This window comes from Lepidochelys olivacea (assembly GCF_965140295.1).
Source record: "Lepidochelys olivacea isolate rLepOli2 genome assembly, chromosome: 7".
Classification (NCBI taxonomy): Eukaryota; Metazoa; Chordata; order Testudines; family Cheloniidae; genus Lepidochelys; species Lepidochelys olivacea.
This window is the reverse complement of record NC_140417.1, coordinates 90835774-90855838: the sequence shown is the minus strand read 5'-3', so window position 1 is coordinate 90855838 and position 20065 is coordinate 90835774. Positions and strand designations below refer to the sequence as shown.

General features: G+C 43.0%; 1 protein-coding gene across 1 annotated transcript in view; it reads right to left on the bottom strand.

Annotated features, from left to right (window-relative positions):
* Window positions 1–19700, bottom strand: part of PAPSS2 (3'-phosphoadenosine 5'-phosphosulfate synthase 2) — a 96416-nt gene extending 76716 nt beyond the window's left edge. Inside the window, exon 1 of the mRNA XM_084634843.1 lies at window positions 19584–19700. Within this exon, the coding sequence (XP_084490969.1) occupies window positions 19584–19610 (27 nt within the window). The 5' untranslated portion in view covers window positions 19611–19700. The remainder of the gene's footprint in view (window positions 1–19583) is intronic.
* Window positions 19701–20065: the final 365 nt, after the last annotated feature.

Here is a 20065-nt window from a genome sequence, read left to right as displayed (position 1 = left end):
TTAAAAACCGCCAGTGATGGAGAATCCACAACCTCCCTAGGTAATTTGTTCCAGTGCTTAACCACCTGACAGTTAGGAACCTAAATCTCCCTTCCTGAAATTTAAGCCCATTACTTATTGTCCTGTCCTCAGTAGTTAAGGAGAACAATGTATCACCCTCATCTTTATAACAACTTTTTATGTACTTGTAGACTATTAAATCCTCGCTCAGTCTTCTCTTCTCCAGACTAAACAAATCCAATTTTTAAAATCTTTCCTCCTAGGTCGTCTTTTCCACACCTTTAATCATTTTTGTACAATTTGTCCACATCTTTCCTGAAGTGATATTCCCAGAACATGACACAATACTCCAGCTGAGGCCTTACAATTCCTGAGTGGAAGAATTACTTCTTGTGTCTTGCTTACAATACTTCTGTTAAATCAACCCAGAATCATGTTAGCTTTTTTTGCAACAATATTACGTTGACTCATATTCAGTTTCTGATCCATTATAACCCCTGGATCTGTCTCTGCAGTATTCCTTCTTAGGCAGTCATTTCCCATTTTGTATTTGTGCAAGTGATTATTCCTTCCTAAGTGTAGCACTTTCCATTTGTCCTTATTGAATTTCATCCTATTTATTTCAGACCATTTCTCCAGTTTGTTAAGATCATTTTGAATTCTAATCCCATCCTCCAAAGCACTTGCAACTCCTCCCAGCTTGGTATCCCCCACAAACTTTTCTACTTTTCTGTTATCCTGCCTAATAATGCATGCTACCACGGAAATGTGAACATCTATAGCTCTTCCTTTGTTAATATTATACTCTGAGAAAGTTTTAAAAGACAAAATATTCAACTACATGGGCTGTAGTGAACTACTCTTTCACTTTCTGCAACTATGACTTGGAGTTACCGCAGGGATAAATTTGGCCCATCATGTACTTGGGAGTAATACATTAACAGATAGTATCCTGAAGTGAACCCAGGGTCAGTGCACTTTCAGGACTGTTGACTGTTACTGAAGTACTAGTTCAAGGTAAACAACGTTATCCTACCCAATATCACGCTCATGACATAGACAGTTAAGTGACATTATCTTCTTGTCGGATGTATAGATACAAACTTATCAAAAGCACTGTATTTTAGACAGAAACAGTGTTTCCACTTAAACAGATATTTCAACAGTCAAAATCAGCCCCGTGATAACAGTAAATATGCCTACACTCCAGTTTCTCAAAAACAATCACTGAGTTCTAGACTGTGAAATCACAACATTCATCCATTGCTTCTGTGTGCCTGTCAGCATGGTCAAGGGAGGAAGGTAGTCTTCAAACCGAGACCCTTCTCTACACATTGTCTGCTGTAGATGCAACAGTGGTTGGTCATACTTTTGAGTTAGCACAGAAGACAATTTCGGAATGGTCCCCTTACACGTCCAATGCATTGCAGAACAGTCACTCACATCAGCTGCCTGGAGTGATTGTGGTATGGCTCCCGACTGCCATTCCATAAGGACCATACTATCAGTAGCACGGGGGTCACCATGCCAACGGACACTGCCTGACAACATTACTGCTATCAGCAGTGCTGGATGCTGTATGGCCTGGGAAGTACGGAGCAAGACAAAGCAAACCAAAGATTGGGGACAGGCACACATTTTGCTGCACCCATGAAACCAGAAATCACTGGTGAGCAGCATATGCATGCCATGCTCCCTTTGTGCCACAACATACAACATTAGACCTTACAATTATAGCCTTCTAATTACCATCATGCCTTCCCTGACATCTGACTTCAGGGGCTGCCATCTCAAGAACTAGAGGCAGAAACCTATACCTGAAATTAATGTGTTGACATAGATATCTTATTGACAATGAAACATTCTTAATAATGCCAGCAAACTTGAGGACTGTTTCTTCTGTGTGACTCTAGTGCTTGTGAAAGGTGCAGGATTGACAGTGTAGAAACCGAGGCCAGGTCTACACTAAAAACTTTTGCAGGTATAGTAATGTCACTTAAGGATGTGATTTTTTAATGACATTTCCATACAGGCCAAAGTGTTAGTATAGACACAGTTATACTGGTAAAAAAAGTTCTTTTGCTGGTATAGCTTATTTCATTTGGGGAATTCATATAAGCTATACCAGCAGAAACACTCTTGCCAGTATAAGGTGTGTCTCCACCAGGCGAGTTTGCAAGTATAGCTATGCCAGAAAATCTTTTCCAGTGTAGTCTAGGCCTCATGCCTGCAGAGATCTAGTACAACACAGGAAAAAGCAACTGCTTCTGCAACTAGCTGCAACTCTGACCTGACTTGTCCCCTGTGGTTTAAAGGTTTCAGAGTAGCAGCCATGTTAGTCCGTATCCGCAAAAAGAAAAGGAGGACTTGTGGCACCTTAGAGACTAACTAATTTATTTGAGCATAAGCTTTCGTGAGCTATGGCTCACTTCATCAGATGCATTCAGTGGAAAATACAGAGGAGAGATTTATATACACAGAGAACATGAAACAGTGGGTGTTACCATACATACTGTAATGAGAGTGATCAGGTAAGGCGAGCTATTACCAGCAGGAGAGCGGGGGTGGGGGAAACCTTTTGTAGTGATAATCAAGGTGGGCCAGTCTACATGCCTGTTCAATCCCAACCTACTCTGCCAAGAATGCTAAGAAGGGTGCTTGTTATCACCACATGTGGTGGGTTTTGTGCACAATAACGTGAACATTAGTCTACCAGGAAATGAAGTAAGGCCACCCAACTCAGGTCACCAAACAGCTACTACACAATAACTTCCAGTAACCAAATACTTAGGTTTGGCCTAAATTGGTGACACAGATTTCAGAGTAGCAGCCGTGTTAGTCTGTATTCACAAAAAGAAAAGGAGTACTTGTGGCACCTTAGAGACTAACCAATTTATTTGAGCATAAGCTTTCGTGAGCCACAGCTCACTTCATCGGATTCATACAGTATGCATCCGATGAAGTGAGCTGTGGCTCACAAAAGCTTATGCTAAAATAAATTGATTAGTCTCTAAGGTGCCACAAGTACTCCTTTTCTTTTAGAGGTAAAAGACTTAACTGTTTGGTTACCAGTCCCCTGAACCATCCAATCTCGCAGAGTTCCAAAAAAACAACAACAAAAAAACCCTTAATTTTTATTTCATATTAGTCTCTGCTGTGATCCATCTTCCAATAAAGTCTATAAAGCTGAGTGCCATAATCATACACTGAAAGAGAGAATATTTAGAAAAATGGAACCAACATGAAAACCACTCTTATTTTAACTGTAGGGACACAGAAAAATGTCTACCAGATCATGTAAAAATGCATATTTATTTGTGCATGTACACTTCCTTTCAGATGGCAAGAACCTATCCTTCAATAACTGACATTTAAGAACACTAAATACAAACAGTAAGCTATGTAATGCTAGCAGCCCTTTAAAACAGATAGTGTTAATAAGCTACAAAATGGGGAAACAAAGAAACCCCACGAAAGAGAATAGCAAGGATTTTGGGTGGGGCACATGGACAACAATCAAACTGAACAGCTACCTAGTTGACGGATACCAAGTATAATTTCAAATTGAAGTACATCTTTACAAGAGTTATTCTTGACAGACTAACTGCTCTTCTAAAGAAATAGTTAAAAAGCAATATGATACTCCCCTATAAAGATCCTTTCTGCAAAAATGCCTACATGTTCCAACAGCCGTATTTGGATATATTTACTGGGGGAACAGCTGTAACAATATTATTGTCTGTGTAACTATGCAGATGTAATTCTCTGCATTTCTTTATTTGAAAGAGCAAAAGTCCAGCTCCTAGATAGCAAAACAGTCATATTTCATCATTATGAGGCAATAAGAGGATGGCTCTATTTCACAACTGTGAAGTAATCATAGTTGTAAACTATGACTATTTTAAAAGTGTTATAAAACATCAGAAAAATGTTTGAGCAATTCAGCTAACAGGACTGCAATACACCAATATACTACAATCAATTTACCCTGATGTCAAAATTCCACTGCAGTGAGCTACCAGTAGTTGTCTTGAAATAATACACCTATAAAACTTTTTTTGTATTGTAATACAAGATTATCAAAAATGAACACACAAAAGATTTAGTAGTATGCATTATATAGGATTTTTATAAATGTTTATCTTTATGTTGTCCTTCAGTTAATAAAAAAACCTTTAAGGCTATTGTTACACACTGCAAGTGATATCACAATCCATGTGAGCTCTGCTCTTATGGTTAGATGGCTATTCTAACATCAGAATACATTGAAGTTGTATAAGCTAGTTATATGTGAGTTAACCATATAACGTTCTTTCATGTATCAGTGTAATTTAAACAAAGAAACTGAGCCTCTTTAGATGTTAGACAATTACTTTTTTGTGTTCTTTCAATAATTTATAAACGTGGAGAGGTTTTTTAAAATCCAACAGTACATATTGTCACATATTAATTTCCTTTTTAAATAAAGGGGAAAAATGCAGTATCTTCAATGTAACTGAAAGAGAATAAGATACTGTTAATGAAGTCATCTAGTTTCATTGAGATGACATTTCAATCTCTGTGGATGAGAGGACAGGCCCTCAGTATCCAATGATCATTATAGACAGTCATGTCAATGAGGAGTCCATTGCAAGGTCCTCCATATCTGTATATTTATCTATTACCAAAAGCTCTCTCTCAATAAAATATTTTATTATATGTATTCTCATGCATGTTATGAAAAGGCCACTTGATTATGAAAGATAACTTTTGTACTGAATTAAGGAAATGCCAATGAAGCCTCAGGTGCATAGAGAACAAGTCTGAAGCTTGTGGATGTTGTGAGGTCTACTTAGTCATGAATGCTGCACTGTGCAAAAACTCATATAATAAACAAGGTTAGGTCTACAGTTACACATTACTCACAGCAATTATTTTCAAGTATATTTGTTCTCAAAAGTATTAGTTCACTCATAAGAACACAGAAGTTTTATGTAAGTAAGGTTAAATGTTAATGTCATTATTAAACACCACTGTTCTAAAAAACTCGTTTAGCGCCTCAAAGCTAATATTTATTGCTTTTAGAAAAGAACTCTGGAAATCAATGATGTCTTTTCAAATTCAGTAAAGCAGAGCATGTGCTGAATGAGACATTTCTCTGTATAATTACCATTAGAATTCCAGACCTCCTCAAGTATCATATACAGAACTAGAGAAAATAATTTTCATTCTAGCTAGCAAAAGTCAGATTGCTGTACGTAAAATATTTTGTTCTTAATCTGAATTAAAACAGATTATTTACTAATGAGAATGACATAGTGCAGACCCTGCTAACAGTCTAGAAGTCAAAGTGATGTTCTTCTAATTGCCTTATTGTTGCCTACACAGCTAAATGGGTATAAAGTGAAAGCACTACCGAGCTAGAATTTTATGAACACAAAAGCGACATCTTGGTTTTCTTAAATATTTGGATTATATGACTCTCTACCCAGTTATCATAAAAGGGTCACATAACCAAATAATTTGTTTCACTGACCAAAATGTAGTTAATACTCACTGCATTTCAAAAGATTAAAAATTCATAACTACTAAAGATCATGTATACATTCCTTTTTCTGACACATTATCAAACTGTCCATATTCATGGTAACATCTATTCTGCTACATGAGTATGCCTTCACAGAGCCCCACAGGATATAGTCTGTTGGAGAAAAGTTAAAGCATCATTTTGCCAGTAAGGAGCTTCTTTTTATGGAAGAGCAGGAAGAAATCGGGATTTCATTAATGCCCAAAAAGCAGAAAAATTTGGATTCACACTCATGGAAAAGTAGAGAAAGAGATTAAGTGAGGAGTAAAAGAAGGGAAAGTCTCAACTACCACACTAAATGGGACTTGTTAGGATATTTAATTTTCTGAGGCCTCCCCCCTCGACCGAAGGAGCCCCAGCCTGCCTGCCCCAGTCACAAAAGATCCCTCGCCCTCCCTGCCCCAAAATCACCCCCATGTCGGCCAAGCTGCTGCTCCCCCGAGTGCTGGGCTGCTGGTCCAGGCTAAGCCAAGTGCTGGGCCAAGACAACAGCACCCCTTCCCCAAAGGGTCCCCCGCCCCGGTCCTGGCCAAGCTGGGCCGGCTCCAGCACTGGGCCAAGCCACCGGTCCCCCGAACACTGGTCCAGCCCCAGGCCGAGCCACCAGCTCCCCTCGCCCCTGAAGGCCCACCCCATCCGAGCTGCTGCCCCCGCCTCCCCCCCCCGCCGAGCCACCGGCCCCCTACCCACAGCGTCCAGCCAAGCCGCCTCACTCCCCTGCCAGATGCCCCTACCCACCTCTGGCTTGCCACATCACACAGCAAGCAGCAGGGACTTCCAGAGCAGGGTGGTGCTGGAGTAGAGGACTGGGGCTTTGGGCAAGAGGCAGGGCCACCATGGCCCAGGTGTCCAGTGGAGGGTCAGCAGCCGTTGCGCCAGGGAAGGCTTAGCCTTTCTTGGCCTGTTATACCCGCTGCCCATGTTGTTTCGTTAGGTTTCTTTAATGCCCATCTCAACACTGTGAAACAAACAATTGTATATACATTGCATAAACTAACCAGATTTTATGACCTCTAGAATTACACTACTCCCACGTGGACCCCTCTCCAGAGATTTATTTCCACTCAAAGGAGTTCCCCTGTGACTATCTGCTTGCAAACAGCAAAGCAGTGGATTACCTCATATGGAAGAGCTTTAAAACAGAGCACCACCAGTTTTATTACAATATGAACAGAATGCTAATATTGCTATATAGTTGTACTTGATGTGCATGGGTTTGATTTAATAAAGGTCTGAATGAACTTGCATCACATTTAAAATATGGTGAATCCGTTTATAGAATGACAAATAATGAGAAGATACTCGGAAATCATCCAGTTAAATTAACAGGAGTTTAGTTTAAAGACTCGTATAGTTCTGATTTAAACCAGGAAAAATATGGAAATTCAGTTTGTAATCAAGCCTCAAATTCCAAGAAATAATGGAAAACAGTTGGCAATTGAAAGATGATTTTTACTTATCATAAGTATTGGAACTTTAATTCATAGATATTAAGGTCAGAAGGGACCATTATGATCATCTAGTCTGACCTCCTGCACAACGCAGGCCACAGAATTTCATGCACCCACTCCTGAGAAAAACCTCTCACCTATGTCTGAGCTATTAAAGTCCTCAAATCGTGGTTTAAAGACTTCAAGGAGCAGAGAATCCTCCAGCAAGTGACCCGTGCCCGATGCTACAGAGGAAGGCGAAAAACCTCCTGGGCCTCTTCCAATCTGCCCTGGAGGAAAATTCCTTCCCAACCCCAAATATGGTGATCAGCTGAACACTGAGCATGTGGGCGAGATTCATCAGCCCGATACCCAGGAAAGAATTCTTTGTAGTAACTCAGATCCCACCCCATCTAACATCCCATCACAGGCCATTGGGCCTATTTACCATGAATATTTAAAGATCAATTAATTGCCAAAATCATGTTATCCCATCATACCATCTCCTCCATAAACTTATCGAGTTTAATCTTAAAGCCAGATAGGTCTTTTGACCCCACTGCTTCCCTTGGAAGGCTATTCCAAAACTTCACTCCTCTGATGGTTAGAAACCTTCGTCTAATTTCAAGTCTAAAATTCCCAATGACCAGTTTATATCCATTTGTTCTTGTGTCCACATTGGTACTGAGCTTAAATAATTCCTCTCCCTCTCTGGTATTTATCCCTCTGATATATTTATAGAGAGCAATCATATCTCCCCTCAACCTTTTTTTGGTTAGGCTAAACAAGCCAGGCTCCTTGAGTCTCCTTTCATAAGACAGGTTTTCCATTCCTCGGATCATCCTAGTAGCCCTTCTCTGTACCTGTTCCAGTTTGAATTCATCCCTCTTAAACACGGGAGACCAGAACTGCACACAGTATTCCAGATGAGGTCTCACCAGTGCCTTGTATAACTATACTAAAACCTCCTTATCTCTACTGCAAATATCTCTCCTGATGCATCCCAAGACGGCATTAGCTTTTTTCCCGGCCATATCACATTGGCAGCTCATAGTCATCCTATGATCAACCAATACTCCAAGGTCCTTCTCCTCCTCCATTACTTCTAATTGATGCATCCCCAGCTTATAACTAAAATTCTTGTTATTAATCCCTAAATGCATGACCTTACACTTCTCATGATTAAATTTCATCCTATTACTATTACTCCAGTTTACAAGGTCATCCAAATCTTCCTGTATGATATCCCGGTCTCTCTCTAAATTGGCAATACCTCCCAGCTTTGTATCATCCGCAAACTTTATGAGCACACTCCCACTTTTTGTGCCGAGGTCAGTAATAAAAAGATTAAATAAGGTTGGTCCCAAAACTGATCCCTGAGGAACTCCACTGATAATCTCCCTCCAGCCTGACAGTTCACCTTTCAGTAGGACGCGCTGTAGTCTCCCTGTTAACCATTTCCTTATCCACCTTTCAATTTTCATATTGATCCCCATCTTTTCCAATTTAACTAATAATTCCACATGTGGCACAGTACCAAACGCCATACTGAAATCTAGGTAAATTAGATCCACTGCGTTTCCTTTGTCTAAAAAATCTGTTACTTTCTCAAAGAAGGAGATCAGGTTGGTTTGGCACGATCTACCTTTTGTAAAACCATGTTGTATTTTGTCCCATTTACCATTGACCTCAATGTCCTAAACTACTTTCTCCTTCAAAATTTTTTCCAAGACCTTGCATACTACAGATGTCAAACTAACAGGCCTGGATCGCTTTTTTTTCCTTTCATAAAAATAGGAACGATGTTAGCAATTTTCCAATCATACGGTACAACCCCTGAGTTTACAGATTCATTACAAATTCTTGCTAATGGGCTTGCAATTTCATGTGCCAATTCCTTTAATATTCTTGGATGAAGATTATCTGGGTCTCCCGATTTAGTCCCATTAAGCTGTTCGAGTTTTGCTTCTACCTCAGATATTGTAATATCTACCTCCATATCCTCATTCCCATTTGTCATGCTACCATTATCCCTAAGATCCTCTTTACCCTTATTAAAGACTGAGGCAAAGTATTTGTTTAGATATTGGGCCATGCCTAGATTATCCTTGACCTCCACTCCATCCTCAGTGTTTAGCGGTCCCACTTCTTCTTTCTTTGTTTTCTTCTTATTTATATGGCTATAGAACCTTTTACTATTGGTTTTAATTCCCTTTGCAAGGTCCAACTCTACTTGACTTTTAGCCTGTCTCACTTTATCCCTACATGTTCTGACCTCAATAAGGTAGCTTTCCTGGCTGATCCCTCTCATCTTCCACTCCCTGTATGCTTTCTGCTTTTTCTTAATCACCTCTCTGAGATGCTTGCTCATCCAGCTTGGTCTACAACTCCTACCTATGAATTTTTTCCCCTTTCTTGGGATGCAGGCTTCCGATAGCTTCTGCAGCTTTGATTTAAAGTAATCCCAGGCCTCCTCTGCCTTTAGATCCATACATTGTTCAGTCCACTTCCCTAACTAATTTCCTAAATTTTTGAAAGTCAGCCCTTTTGAAATAAAAAACTCTAGTTGCAGATTTATTTTTGTTAATCCTTCCGTTCAGTTTGAACTGAATTAGCTCATGATCACTTGAACCAAGATTGTCCCCTACAACCATTTCTTCTATGAGGTCCTCACTACTCACCAAAACCAAATCTAAAATGGCATCCCCTCAAGTCAGTTCAGCAACTACTTGATCATAGAATCACAGAATCATAGAATATCAGGGTTGGAAGGGACCCCAGAAGGTCATCTAGTCCAACCCCCTGCTCGAAGCAGGACCAATTCCCAGTTAAATCATCCCAGCCAGGGCTTTGTCAAGCCTGACCTTAAAAACCTCTAAGGAAGGAGATTCTACCACCTCCCTAGGTAACGCATTCCAGTGTTTCACCACCCTCTTAGTGAAAAAGTTTTTCCTAATATCCAATCTAAACCTCCCCCACTGCAACTTGAGACCATTACTCCTCGTTCTGTCATCTGCTACCATTGAGAACAGTCTAGAGCCATCCTCTTTGGAACCCCCTTTCAGGTAGTTGAAAGCAGCTATCAAATCCCCCCTCATTCTTCTCTTCTGCAGGCTAAACAATCCCAGCTCCCTCAGCCTCTCCTCATAACTCATGTGTTCCAGTCCCCTAATCATTTTTGTTGCCCTTCGCTGGACTCTCTCCAATTTATCCACATCCTTCTTGAAGTGTGGGGCCCAAAACTGGACACAGTACTCCAGATGAGGCCTCACCAATGTCGAATAGAGGGGAACGATCACGTCCCTCGATCTGCTCGCTATGCCCCTACTTATACATCCCAAAATGCCATTGGCCTTCTTGGCAACAAGGGCACACTGCTGACTCATATCCAGCTTCTCGTCCACTGTCACCCCTAGGTCCTTTTCCGCAGAACTGCTGCCTAGCCATTCGGTCCCTAGTCTGTAGCTGTGCATTGGGTTCTTCCGTCCTAAGTGCAGGACCCTGCACTTATCCTTATTGAACCTCATCAGATTTCTTTTGGCCCAATCCTCCAATTTGTCTAGGTCCTTCTGTATCCTATCCCTCCCCTCCAGCGTATCTACCACTCCTCCCAGTTTAGTATCATCCACAAATTTGCTGAGAGTGCAATCCACACCATCCTCCAGATCATTTATGAAGATATTGAACAAAACCGGCCCCAGGACCGACCCTTGGGGTACTCCACTTGATACCGGCTGCCAATTAGACATGGAGCCATTGATCACTACCCGTTGAGCCCGACAATCTAGCCAGCTTTCTACCCACCTTATAGTGCATTCATCCAGCCCATACTTCCTTAACTTGCTGACAAGAATACTGTGGGAGACCGTGTCAAAAGCTTTGCTAAAGTCAAGAAACAATACATCCACTGCTTTCCCTTCATCCACAGAACCAGTAATCTCATCATAAAAGGCGATTAGATTAGTCAGGCATGACCTTCCCTTGGTGAATCCATGCTGGCTGTTCCTGATCACTTTCCTCTCATGCAAGTGCTTCAGGATTGATTCTTTGAGGACCTGCTCCATGATTTTTCCAGGGACTGAGGTGAGGCTGACTGGCCTGTAGTTCCCAGGATCCTCCTTCTTCCCTTTTGATGAAGGAATCCATCAGCTATCGCATCTAGGAAAATCTGAGCCCTCTTATTATTACTGGTTTCAGAGTAACAGCCGTGTTAGTCTGTATTCGGAAAAAGAAAAGGAGTACTTGTGGCACCTTAGAGACTAACCAATTTATTTGAGCATGAGCTTTCATGAGCTACAGCTCACTTCATCGGATGCATACCGTGGAAACTGCAGCAGACATTATATACACACAGAGATCATGAAACAATACCTCCTCCCACCCCACTGTCCTGCTGGTAATAGCTTATCTAAAGTGATCATCAAGTTGGGCCATTTCCAGCACAAATCCAGGTTTTCTCACCCTCCACCCCCCCACACACAAACTCACTCTCCTGCTGGTAATAGCCCATCCAAAGTGACAACTCTCTTCACAATGTGCATGATAATCAAGATGGGCCATTTCCTGCACAAATCCAGGTTTTCTCACCCCCCCACCCCCATACACACACAAACTCACTATCCTGCTGGTAATAGCTCATCCAAAGTGACCACTCTCCCTACAATGTGCATGGTAATCAAGGTGGGCCATGTCCAGCACAAATCCAGGCTCTCTCAACCCCCCCCCGCCTTTTTTTTTCCCGGGGACACACACACACACACACAAACTCACTCTCCTGCTGGCAATAGCTCATCCAAACTGACCACTCTCCAAGTTTAAATCCAAGTTTAACCAGAACATCTGGGGGGGGGGGGGATAGGAAAAAACAAGGGGAAATAGGCTACCTTGCATAATGACTTAGCCACTCCCAGTCTCTATTTAAGCCTAAATTAATAGTATTCAATTTGCAAATGAATTCCAATTCAGCAGTTTCTCGCTGGAGTCTGGATTTGAAGTTTTTTTGTTTTAAGATAGCGACCTTCATGTCTGTGATTGCGTGACCAGAGAGATTGAAGTGTTCTCCGACTGGTTTATGAATGTTCTAATTCTTGACATCTGATTTGTGTCCATTTATTCTTTTACGTAGAGACTGTCCAGTTTGACCAATGTAAATGGCAGAGGGACATTGCTGGCACATGATGGCATATATCACATTGGTGGCTGTGCAGTTGAACGAGCCTCTGATAGTGTGGCTGATGTTACTAGGCCCTGTGATGGTGTCCCCTGAATAGATATGTGGGCACAGTTGGCAACGGGCTTTGTTGCAAGGATAAGTTCCTGGGTTAGTGGTTCTGTTGTGTGGTATGTAGTTGTTGGTGAGTATTTGCTTCAGGTTGCGGGGCTGTCTGTAGGCAAGGACTGGCCTGTCTCCCAAGATTTGTGAGAGTGTTGGGTCATCCTTTAGGATAGGTTGTAGATCCTTAATAATGCGTTGGAGGGGTTTTAGTTGGGGGCTGAAGGTGACGGCTAGTGGCGTTCTGTTATTTTCTTTGTTAGGCCTGTCCCGTAGTAGGTGACTTCTGGGAACTCTTCTGGCTCTATCAATCTGTTTCTTCACTTCCGCAGGTGGGTATTGTAGTTGTAAGAAAGCTTGACAGAGATCTTGTAGGTGTTTGTCTCTGTCTGAGGGGTTGGAGCAAATGCGGTTGTATCGCAGAGCTTGGCTATAGACGATGGATGGTGTGGTGTGGTCAGGGTGAAAGCTGGAGGCATGTAGGTAGGAATAGCGGTCAGTAGGTTTCCGGTATAGGGTGGTGTTTATGTGACCATTGTTTATTAGCACTGTAGTGTCCAGGAAGTGGATCTCTTGTGTGGTCTGGACCAGGCTGAGGTTGATGGTGGGATGGAAGTTGTTGAAATCATGGTGGAATTCCTCAAGGGCTTCTTTTCCATGGGTCCAGATGATGAAGATGTCATCAATATAGCGCAAGTAGAGTAGGGGCTTAAGGGGACGAGAGCTGAGGAAGCGTTGTTCTAAATCAGCCATAAAAATGTTGGCATACTGTGGGGCCATGCGGGTACCCATAGCAGTGCCGCTGATCTGAAGGTATGCATTGTCCCCAAATGTAAAATAGTTATGGGTAAGGACAAAGTCACAAAGTTAAGCCACCAGGTTAGCCGTGACATTATCGGGGATAGTGTTCTTGACAGCTTGTAGTCCATCTTTGTGTGGAATGTTGGTGTAGAGGGCTTCTACATCCATAGTGGCCAGGATGGTGTTATCAGGAAGATCACCGATGGATTGAAGTTTCCTCAGGAAGTCAGTGGTGTCTCGAAGGTAGCTGGGAGTGCTGGTAGCGTAGGGCCTGAGGAGGGAGTCTACATAGCCAGACAATCCTGCTGTCAGGGTGCCAATGCCTGAGATGATGGGGCGCCCAGGATTTCCAGGTTTATGGATCTTGGGTAGTAGATAGAATATCCCAGGTCGGGGTTCCAGGGATGTGTCTGTGTGGATTTGATCTTGTGCTTTTTCAGGAAGTTTCTTGAGCAAATGCTGTAGTTGCTTTTGGTAACTCTCAGTGGGATCATAGGGTAATGGCTTGTAGAAAGTGATGTTGGAGAGCTGCCAGGCAGCCTCTTGTTCATATTCCGACCTATTCATGATGACAACAGCACCTCCTTTGTCAGCCTTTTTGATTATGATGTCAGAGTTTTTTCTGAGGCTGTGGATGGCATTGCGTTCCGCATGGCTGAGGTTATGGGGCAAGTGATGCTGCTTTTCCACAATTTCAGCCCGTGCACATCGGCGGAAGCACTCTATGTAGAAGTCCAGTCCGCTGTTTCGACCTTCAGGAGGAGTCCACCTAGAATCCTTCTTTTTGTAGTGTTGGTAGGAAGGTCTCTGTGGATTAGTATGTTGTTCAGAGGTATTTTGGAAATATTCCTTGAGTCGGATACATCGAAAATAGGATTCTAGGTCACCACAGAACTGTATCATGTTCGTGGGGGTGGAGGGGCAGAAGGAGAGGCCCCGAGATAGGACAGCTGCTTCTGCTGGGCTGAGAGTATAGTTGGATAGGTTAACAATATTGCTAGGTGGGTTGAGGGAACCACTGCTGTGGCCCCTTGTAGCATGTAGTAGTTTAGAAAGTTTAGTGTCCTTTTTCTTTTGTAGAGAAGCAAAGTGTGCATTGTAAATGGCTTGTCTAGTTTTTGTAAAATCCAGCCACGAGGAAGTTTGTGTGGAAGGTTGGTTTTTTATGAGAGTATCCATTTTTGAGAGCTCATTCTTAATCTTTCCCTGTTTGCTGTAGAGGATGTTGATCAGGTGATTCCGCAGTTTCTTTGAGAGCATGTGGCACAAGCTGTCAGCATAGTCTGTGTGGTATGTAGATTGTAATGGATGTTTTAGCTCACGAAAGCTCATGCTCAAATAAATTGGTTAGTCTCTAAGGTGCCACAAGTACTCCTTTTCTTATTATTACTAGCACTCGTCCTCCAGTCTATATCTGGGAAGTTAAAGTCTCCCATGATCACGCAGTTTCCATTAGTATTTAATTCATTAAAAACATTAAAGAGGGCTCTATCCATACCCAAATCAGATCCCGGCCATCTATAGCACACCCCAAGCACTATGCCAGGGGAGGCTCTAGTAGTTTTCTTCCCCAATGTAATTTTTGCCCAGACGGACTCTGTCTTATCCATTCCATTGCTTCTTATTTCTTTACATTCTACCTCATCATTGATATACAATGCTACTCCACCACCTTTACTTCTGTCTTTCCTAAACAGCACATACCCTTCAATACCCGTAGTCCAGTCATGACTACTATTCCACCATGTTTCTGTTATCCCTATAATATCTGATTTCACTTCCTGCAACAGTAGCTCTAGTTCCTCCATTTTGTTACCTAGGCTCCTCGCATTCGTGTACAAACATCTTAATTTTTGCTGTTTGGCCTCACTCACATTCTGTTCCCGATTAGGCACAGTCATTCTACAGCCAGTATAACCTATTAAACTGGTATCCACACTGACCTTCCTCCTTATATCTATTCTCCTACCCACGGCTGTATCCTTTCTTACTTCGTTTTCTTCTCTCTCAATGCTAAAATCCGGCATGGAGATTACCTGGACATCTCCCAGCCATCTCCCCCAGATTCCTAGTTTAAAGCTTTCTTAATCAGTTGTGCCAGCCTCAGTCCTAGAAGTCTATTTCATTCCCTACTCAGATGAAGTCTTTCCCGAGAGAACTGTCCTCTGTCCATGAATGCCTCCCAGTGGCCATACATCCCAAAGCCCTCCTTATAGTACCACTGCCTGAGCCATCTGTTGATAGTCATAATCTTGTCACATCTTTGTTGCCCTTCTCTAGGAACAGGCAGAATCCATTACATTTGTACTGTGAATTTCATCCATTATTTATTTAGTTCACAGTTTTGTTTTGTTTTTTAAAATATGGTTTTATTACCATGTTGAAAGTTGCCAGATGACAGTGAATGCTTCACCAACTTACCTTGTCAATATGGCTCAATCCTATTCTGAAAAGGCTACCTCAGGTTTGAGACAGCAGTTCAGTCTCCTTGATAATTCAGTCCTTGGCCTTTCCTCAGAGATTGACAGCTTTGCTGGCAATTAGTGCTAGTTATGGTTGTGGGTCTTGTAACCTAGACAGTTATCCACTGTAGACTGAGATTATCAGCACATTTCACGTAGTCAAAACACACATCGACTTATTTATTTGTATTTTTCCATCTATGCTCTTGGCATTCTACAGATGAATGAATGGCAAGGTCCCTGCTCCTAGAACATAAATCTGAGGGCCTGATCCTGCATCAGTGATTCATAGATTCCAAGGCCAGAAGGGACCATTGTGATCATCCAGTTTGACTTCCTGTATAGCACAGGTCACAGAATTTCCCCAAAATAATTCATGGAGCATATCTTTTACAAAAACATAGAATCTTGATTTAAAAATGGTCAGTGATGGAGAATCCACCACAGTCCTTAGTAAATTGTCCCACTGATTAATGACCCTCAACATCAAAAATGTACACCTTATTTCCCATCTGTGTTTGTCTAGCTTCAATTCCAACCACTGGATTGTGTTATATCTTGGACTGAAATATTTGTTACCCCTGTAGATGCTTACAGACTGTGATCAAGTCAACCCTTAACCTGAGCTCCTGGAGTCTATCACTATAAGGCATATTTTCTAATCCTTTAATCATTCTCATGGCTCTTCTCCATTTCATCAACATCCTTCCTGAATTGTGGACACCAGAACCGGACACAATATTCTAGCAGCAGTCAGACCAGTTCCAAATACAGAGGTAAAATAACCTCTCTACTCCTACTTATGCATTCCAGGACTCCATTAGCTCTTTTGGCCTCAGTGTCACATTGGGAGTTCATGTTCAGTTGATTATCCATCATAACCCCACAAAAACTTTTTCAGAGTCACTGCTTCCCAGGATAGAGTTCTCCTTCCTGTAAGTAGAAAAGGAGTACTTGTGGCACCTTAGAGACTAACCAATTTATTTGAGCATAAGCTTTCATGAGCTTTGTGGTCTGCATTCTTTGTGCCTAAATTTCTACATTTACATTTAGTGCCTGGAGTGCTTACACAATAGGACCAGAAATTATGCTAACATCGTTCCTTAGCAACGGTCTTGGAACTACTGAGAGCACCTATTTGACAGTGTACATCTAGTTTTTGTATGTGAACTTCTTGGGATTATTTAATCAAACATTCTAAACTCCCTCTGCTGTACCACTGTTGCATTCTCAATGTGTGTTCAGAATAATTGACTAGATTATAGATAGCTATACACTACTCTTACTTCTTTCCATATATATATATATATATATATATAAAAATAGATAGAGATATATATGCACACATATATTATTATTTCCATATATAAAATATACAGAATTGCCTTGCTTTTAGGTTCTTTCCAACCAAGTCCCTCTTCCATCCTTCTACTACTGTGACCTGGCAAACAGAAATGCAACTCCCGAATGATTTTAGAAGGAGCTGTGGCTGCCCAACACTTCTCAGACTCAGGTTCATAATCATATAAAGAGCCCATAGATTAAAAGCAGGGAACATTCATTTTCTTTTTTCCTTTCTATTTTTAAATTGCTGTCCTTGATCATCATTTTCACTAGTAAGGCATCCTTGCTTTTCCTTATTGTTGTGTCCAATGCTAGCACACAAATTATTACAATTTATTGTAAGCACAGGGCCTGGCTAGTATAAATCAGTGTAGCTTTATTGACTCCAATGCCAACAACCCCAAGAGTTGTCAGACTGCCTTACCCTTTTCTAGTAAGGATGTAGACATCATTGATGTTACAGTGGAAGTCAATGAGATACAAAAGTTTTCTTCGATGATCAATTTTAAGAAAGATCACTTCTTTCAAATCCTTACCCTCTTGGCTGTATTGTAACCAGGGTATCAAATATCATGGCAGAACTGCAGTTGGATAATCATTTCACAGAACCGGCCTCTGCCCAAGTGTACTGTACTGTAGATTAATTTATCATTTTATAGTTGGTTTACATTTGTTTTTCCTTTCTACAATTCTGGAAGAATGTAGAAAGGGAGAAGTTTTGTGTCGGTGACCTTGCAGAAGCATTGAAGATTTGCAGAGAGGCAGTATGATAGCAGAGTAATATAGTCCCAGACTCCTGGGTTCTAATCCCATCTCTGCTATTGACTCACTGTGTAATATCAGGCACGTCATTTAACTTTGTTCCGTTTTCCCTACTCTGTAAAGTGTGGATAATACTTGATTACCTACCACACAAGTGTTATGAAGACTGGTTAATGTTCATATGGAGCTCTGAAGGTTAGAAGTGCTTTTATTATTATCCCTCCAGTTTTTCCATACATTCTCACAGCTTCAAAGTCCTATGATGAGCTCCTATTTTTCAAGCTAAGCAGGACTGAAAGTGATAACTTAAGTTGCATTCAAGAGTAAAGTATGCTACCCCCAACGTACTCCCTTCTAGCCTGGGAAATAACAGCCATGGTGCAGGTCATCTGGATTGCTCTACTCCTTCTGCAGAATATAAAGGTCTTCTGAGAATTAATTAGTGAATGTATTATAAAAGATAGTTGTGCTTTGAGATGGGCTGGGAAACTTCAGGGGTTTGACTAAATGAGAAGTGTGTATAATGAGCTAGGTGGAATTTGTCCAAAACAAAATAAATAGAGAATAATTAAGCAAGGTTAAGATATATTTTATGGAATCACTCATAATTAAAGTGGTATAGTTTTAAAAACCAATATAGAGGAAACTGTGCTAATCATCAACTGCTAACATTGGCCACTAGGCACTCCCAACAGGGATTTCTTCTTATTAATTGCAGATCAAATTGCTACAATAGCTAGAAAAATAGCTGTTCTTTTATTGGCATTAACAGATCCCACTGTAGCTTTAATATCTGCATGAATGTATCCTTGAATACTCCCACCTATCTTGAGAGAGGCTACATTTTTAAATTACACTGGTAAATATCCAAGGCATACAAGAGAATAAAGCTTTGTAATTGTTTTTTCCTCTAGTCATCTCCTACATGCAAAAAAGTTGAGGGCCAAATGCTAAAACTAAAAGTAGAAAGTTTGCAACTCTGGTCTAACAGAGACATGATTCAAATGTAAAAGAAAATCATGTGAGGAGATAGTGAAAATAAAACACAAAAGTATATGACGCGTTTCTATTGACTTTAAGGACCACAAAATCTGTGGCCTAAATTGTAACAAGTGTCTTTGGCCAGAGGAGGCAAAGCACACCTTCAGTTCTGCCATGGCACACCGGTCTTCAAGCACAGGTGCTGGAACTAGGGGTCCTGCAGCACCCTCCGGCTTGAAGTGGTTTCCATAATATACAGGGTTTGCAGTTCGGTGAAATGGCTCTCGGCAGCCTCCCCACTGTACAAATTGTTCCCGCACCCCTGCCCCCACCACCAGCTTCCTGGGCTCAGGTGTCCAACAGGGGCAGAGAGTTGGGCAGTAAATTGACTAGAGCCCGTTTGCCGGATGGCTGCCTGCCAGACTCAAGTTAGGAGCCAGCCCCAAGGTAACCATGCAGACGGGGCAGAGGAGAATCCCACAGCTCTGAACCCCCTAACTCCTCCTAGCTGCTCCTTTCAAACGCTTCAGTGTAGACGCGCCAGTGTAGACGCTCGGCCAACCCCCTCCTCCGCGGGGAGCTGAGCGGAGGTGGTGACTCGCTCCAGCTCTGCGAGCGGCGGGAATGTCACAATCCCCACGCGCATAACAAGCCCCCTCACAGCAAGGTCCCGGCCCAACCAGACTGTCCCGCTGCTGCCCGGTGACCAGGCATCCCTCTGGGCGGCGGGCAGGTCTGCTCGGGGAGGGTCCCTGCAGCCAGCCCCGCGCTCGCTGCGGGTCGGGCTCCCAGGGCGCAGCCGGGAACGCCGAGCGCGGTGCCCGGCAGCCGCGCGGGGAGGGCGGGACCCAGCGCGACGCCGGGAGAGGCTGCGAGCGACCGGGCGGCAGCGAAGGCTCCGCGTCCCCCGGGGTGCAGAGCGCACGCTGGCTCCAGAGCGGGCGGGCGCTAGGCGAGCCTCCTACCGTCGTCGGCTTCCTGCTCTCGGACATGTTGCTGGCCCTCGGCCGGGCGCTGCTCGCTGGCGGCGGGGGACGAGGCAGGCTGCGCTCCAAGGACTGGCGCTGGGGGCAAGGCGCTATAAAGACTTGGGAGACACGTAGCACTTCCCGGGACCGGCCCCTCAAGCCTCACCCCTCCTCCGTCTCCACCTCCCGCCCGCTCCCCTCCGCCCCCCGGCCGAAGCAGGCGAGCGGGGCTCCGAGCGCTGGGGCTGCGTCCCGGCTTCCCCGCCGCCGCCCCACGGAGCAGCAGGGAGGGAGCGGCCCCTGCCGCGCGGCAGCGCAGGGAACGAGGCGCAGGGCTGGGGGCTGCTCCCAGCGGCGGCGACCGTCCAGGAGCCAGGACAGCGGGGAGTCGTTCCAGGGCTCAGTGAAACACTCCAAAAAGTCCCTGACAGGCAAAGGGAGCAGGAGGGGCCCCCGGGAAACAGAGGCAAACAGACCCC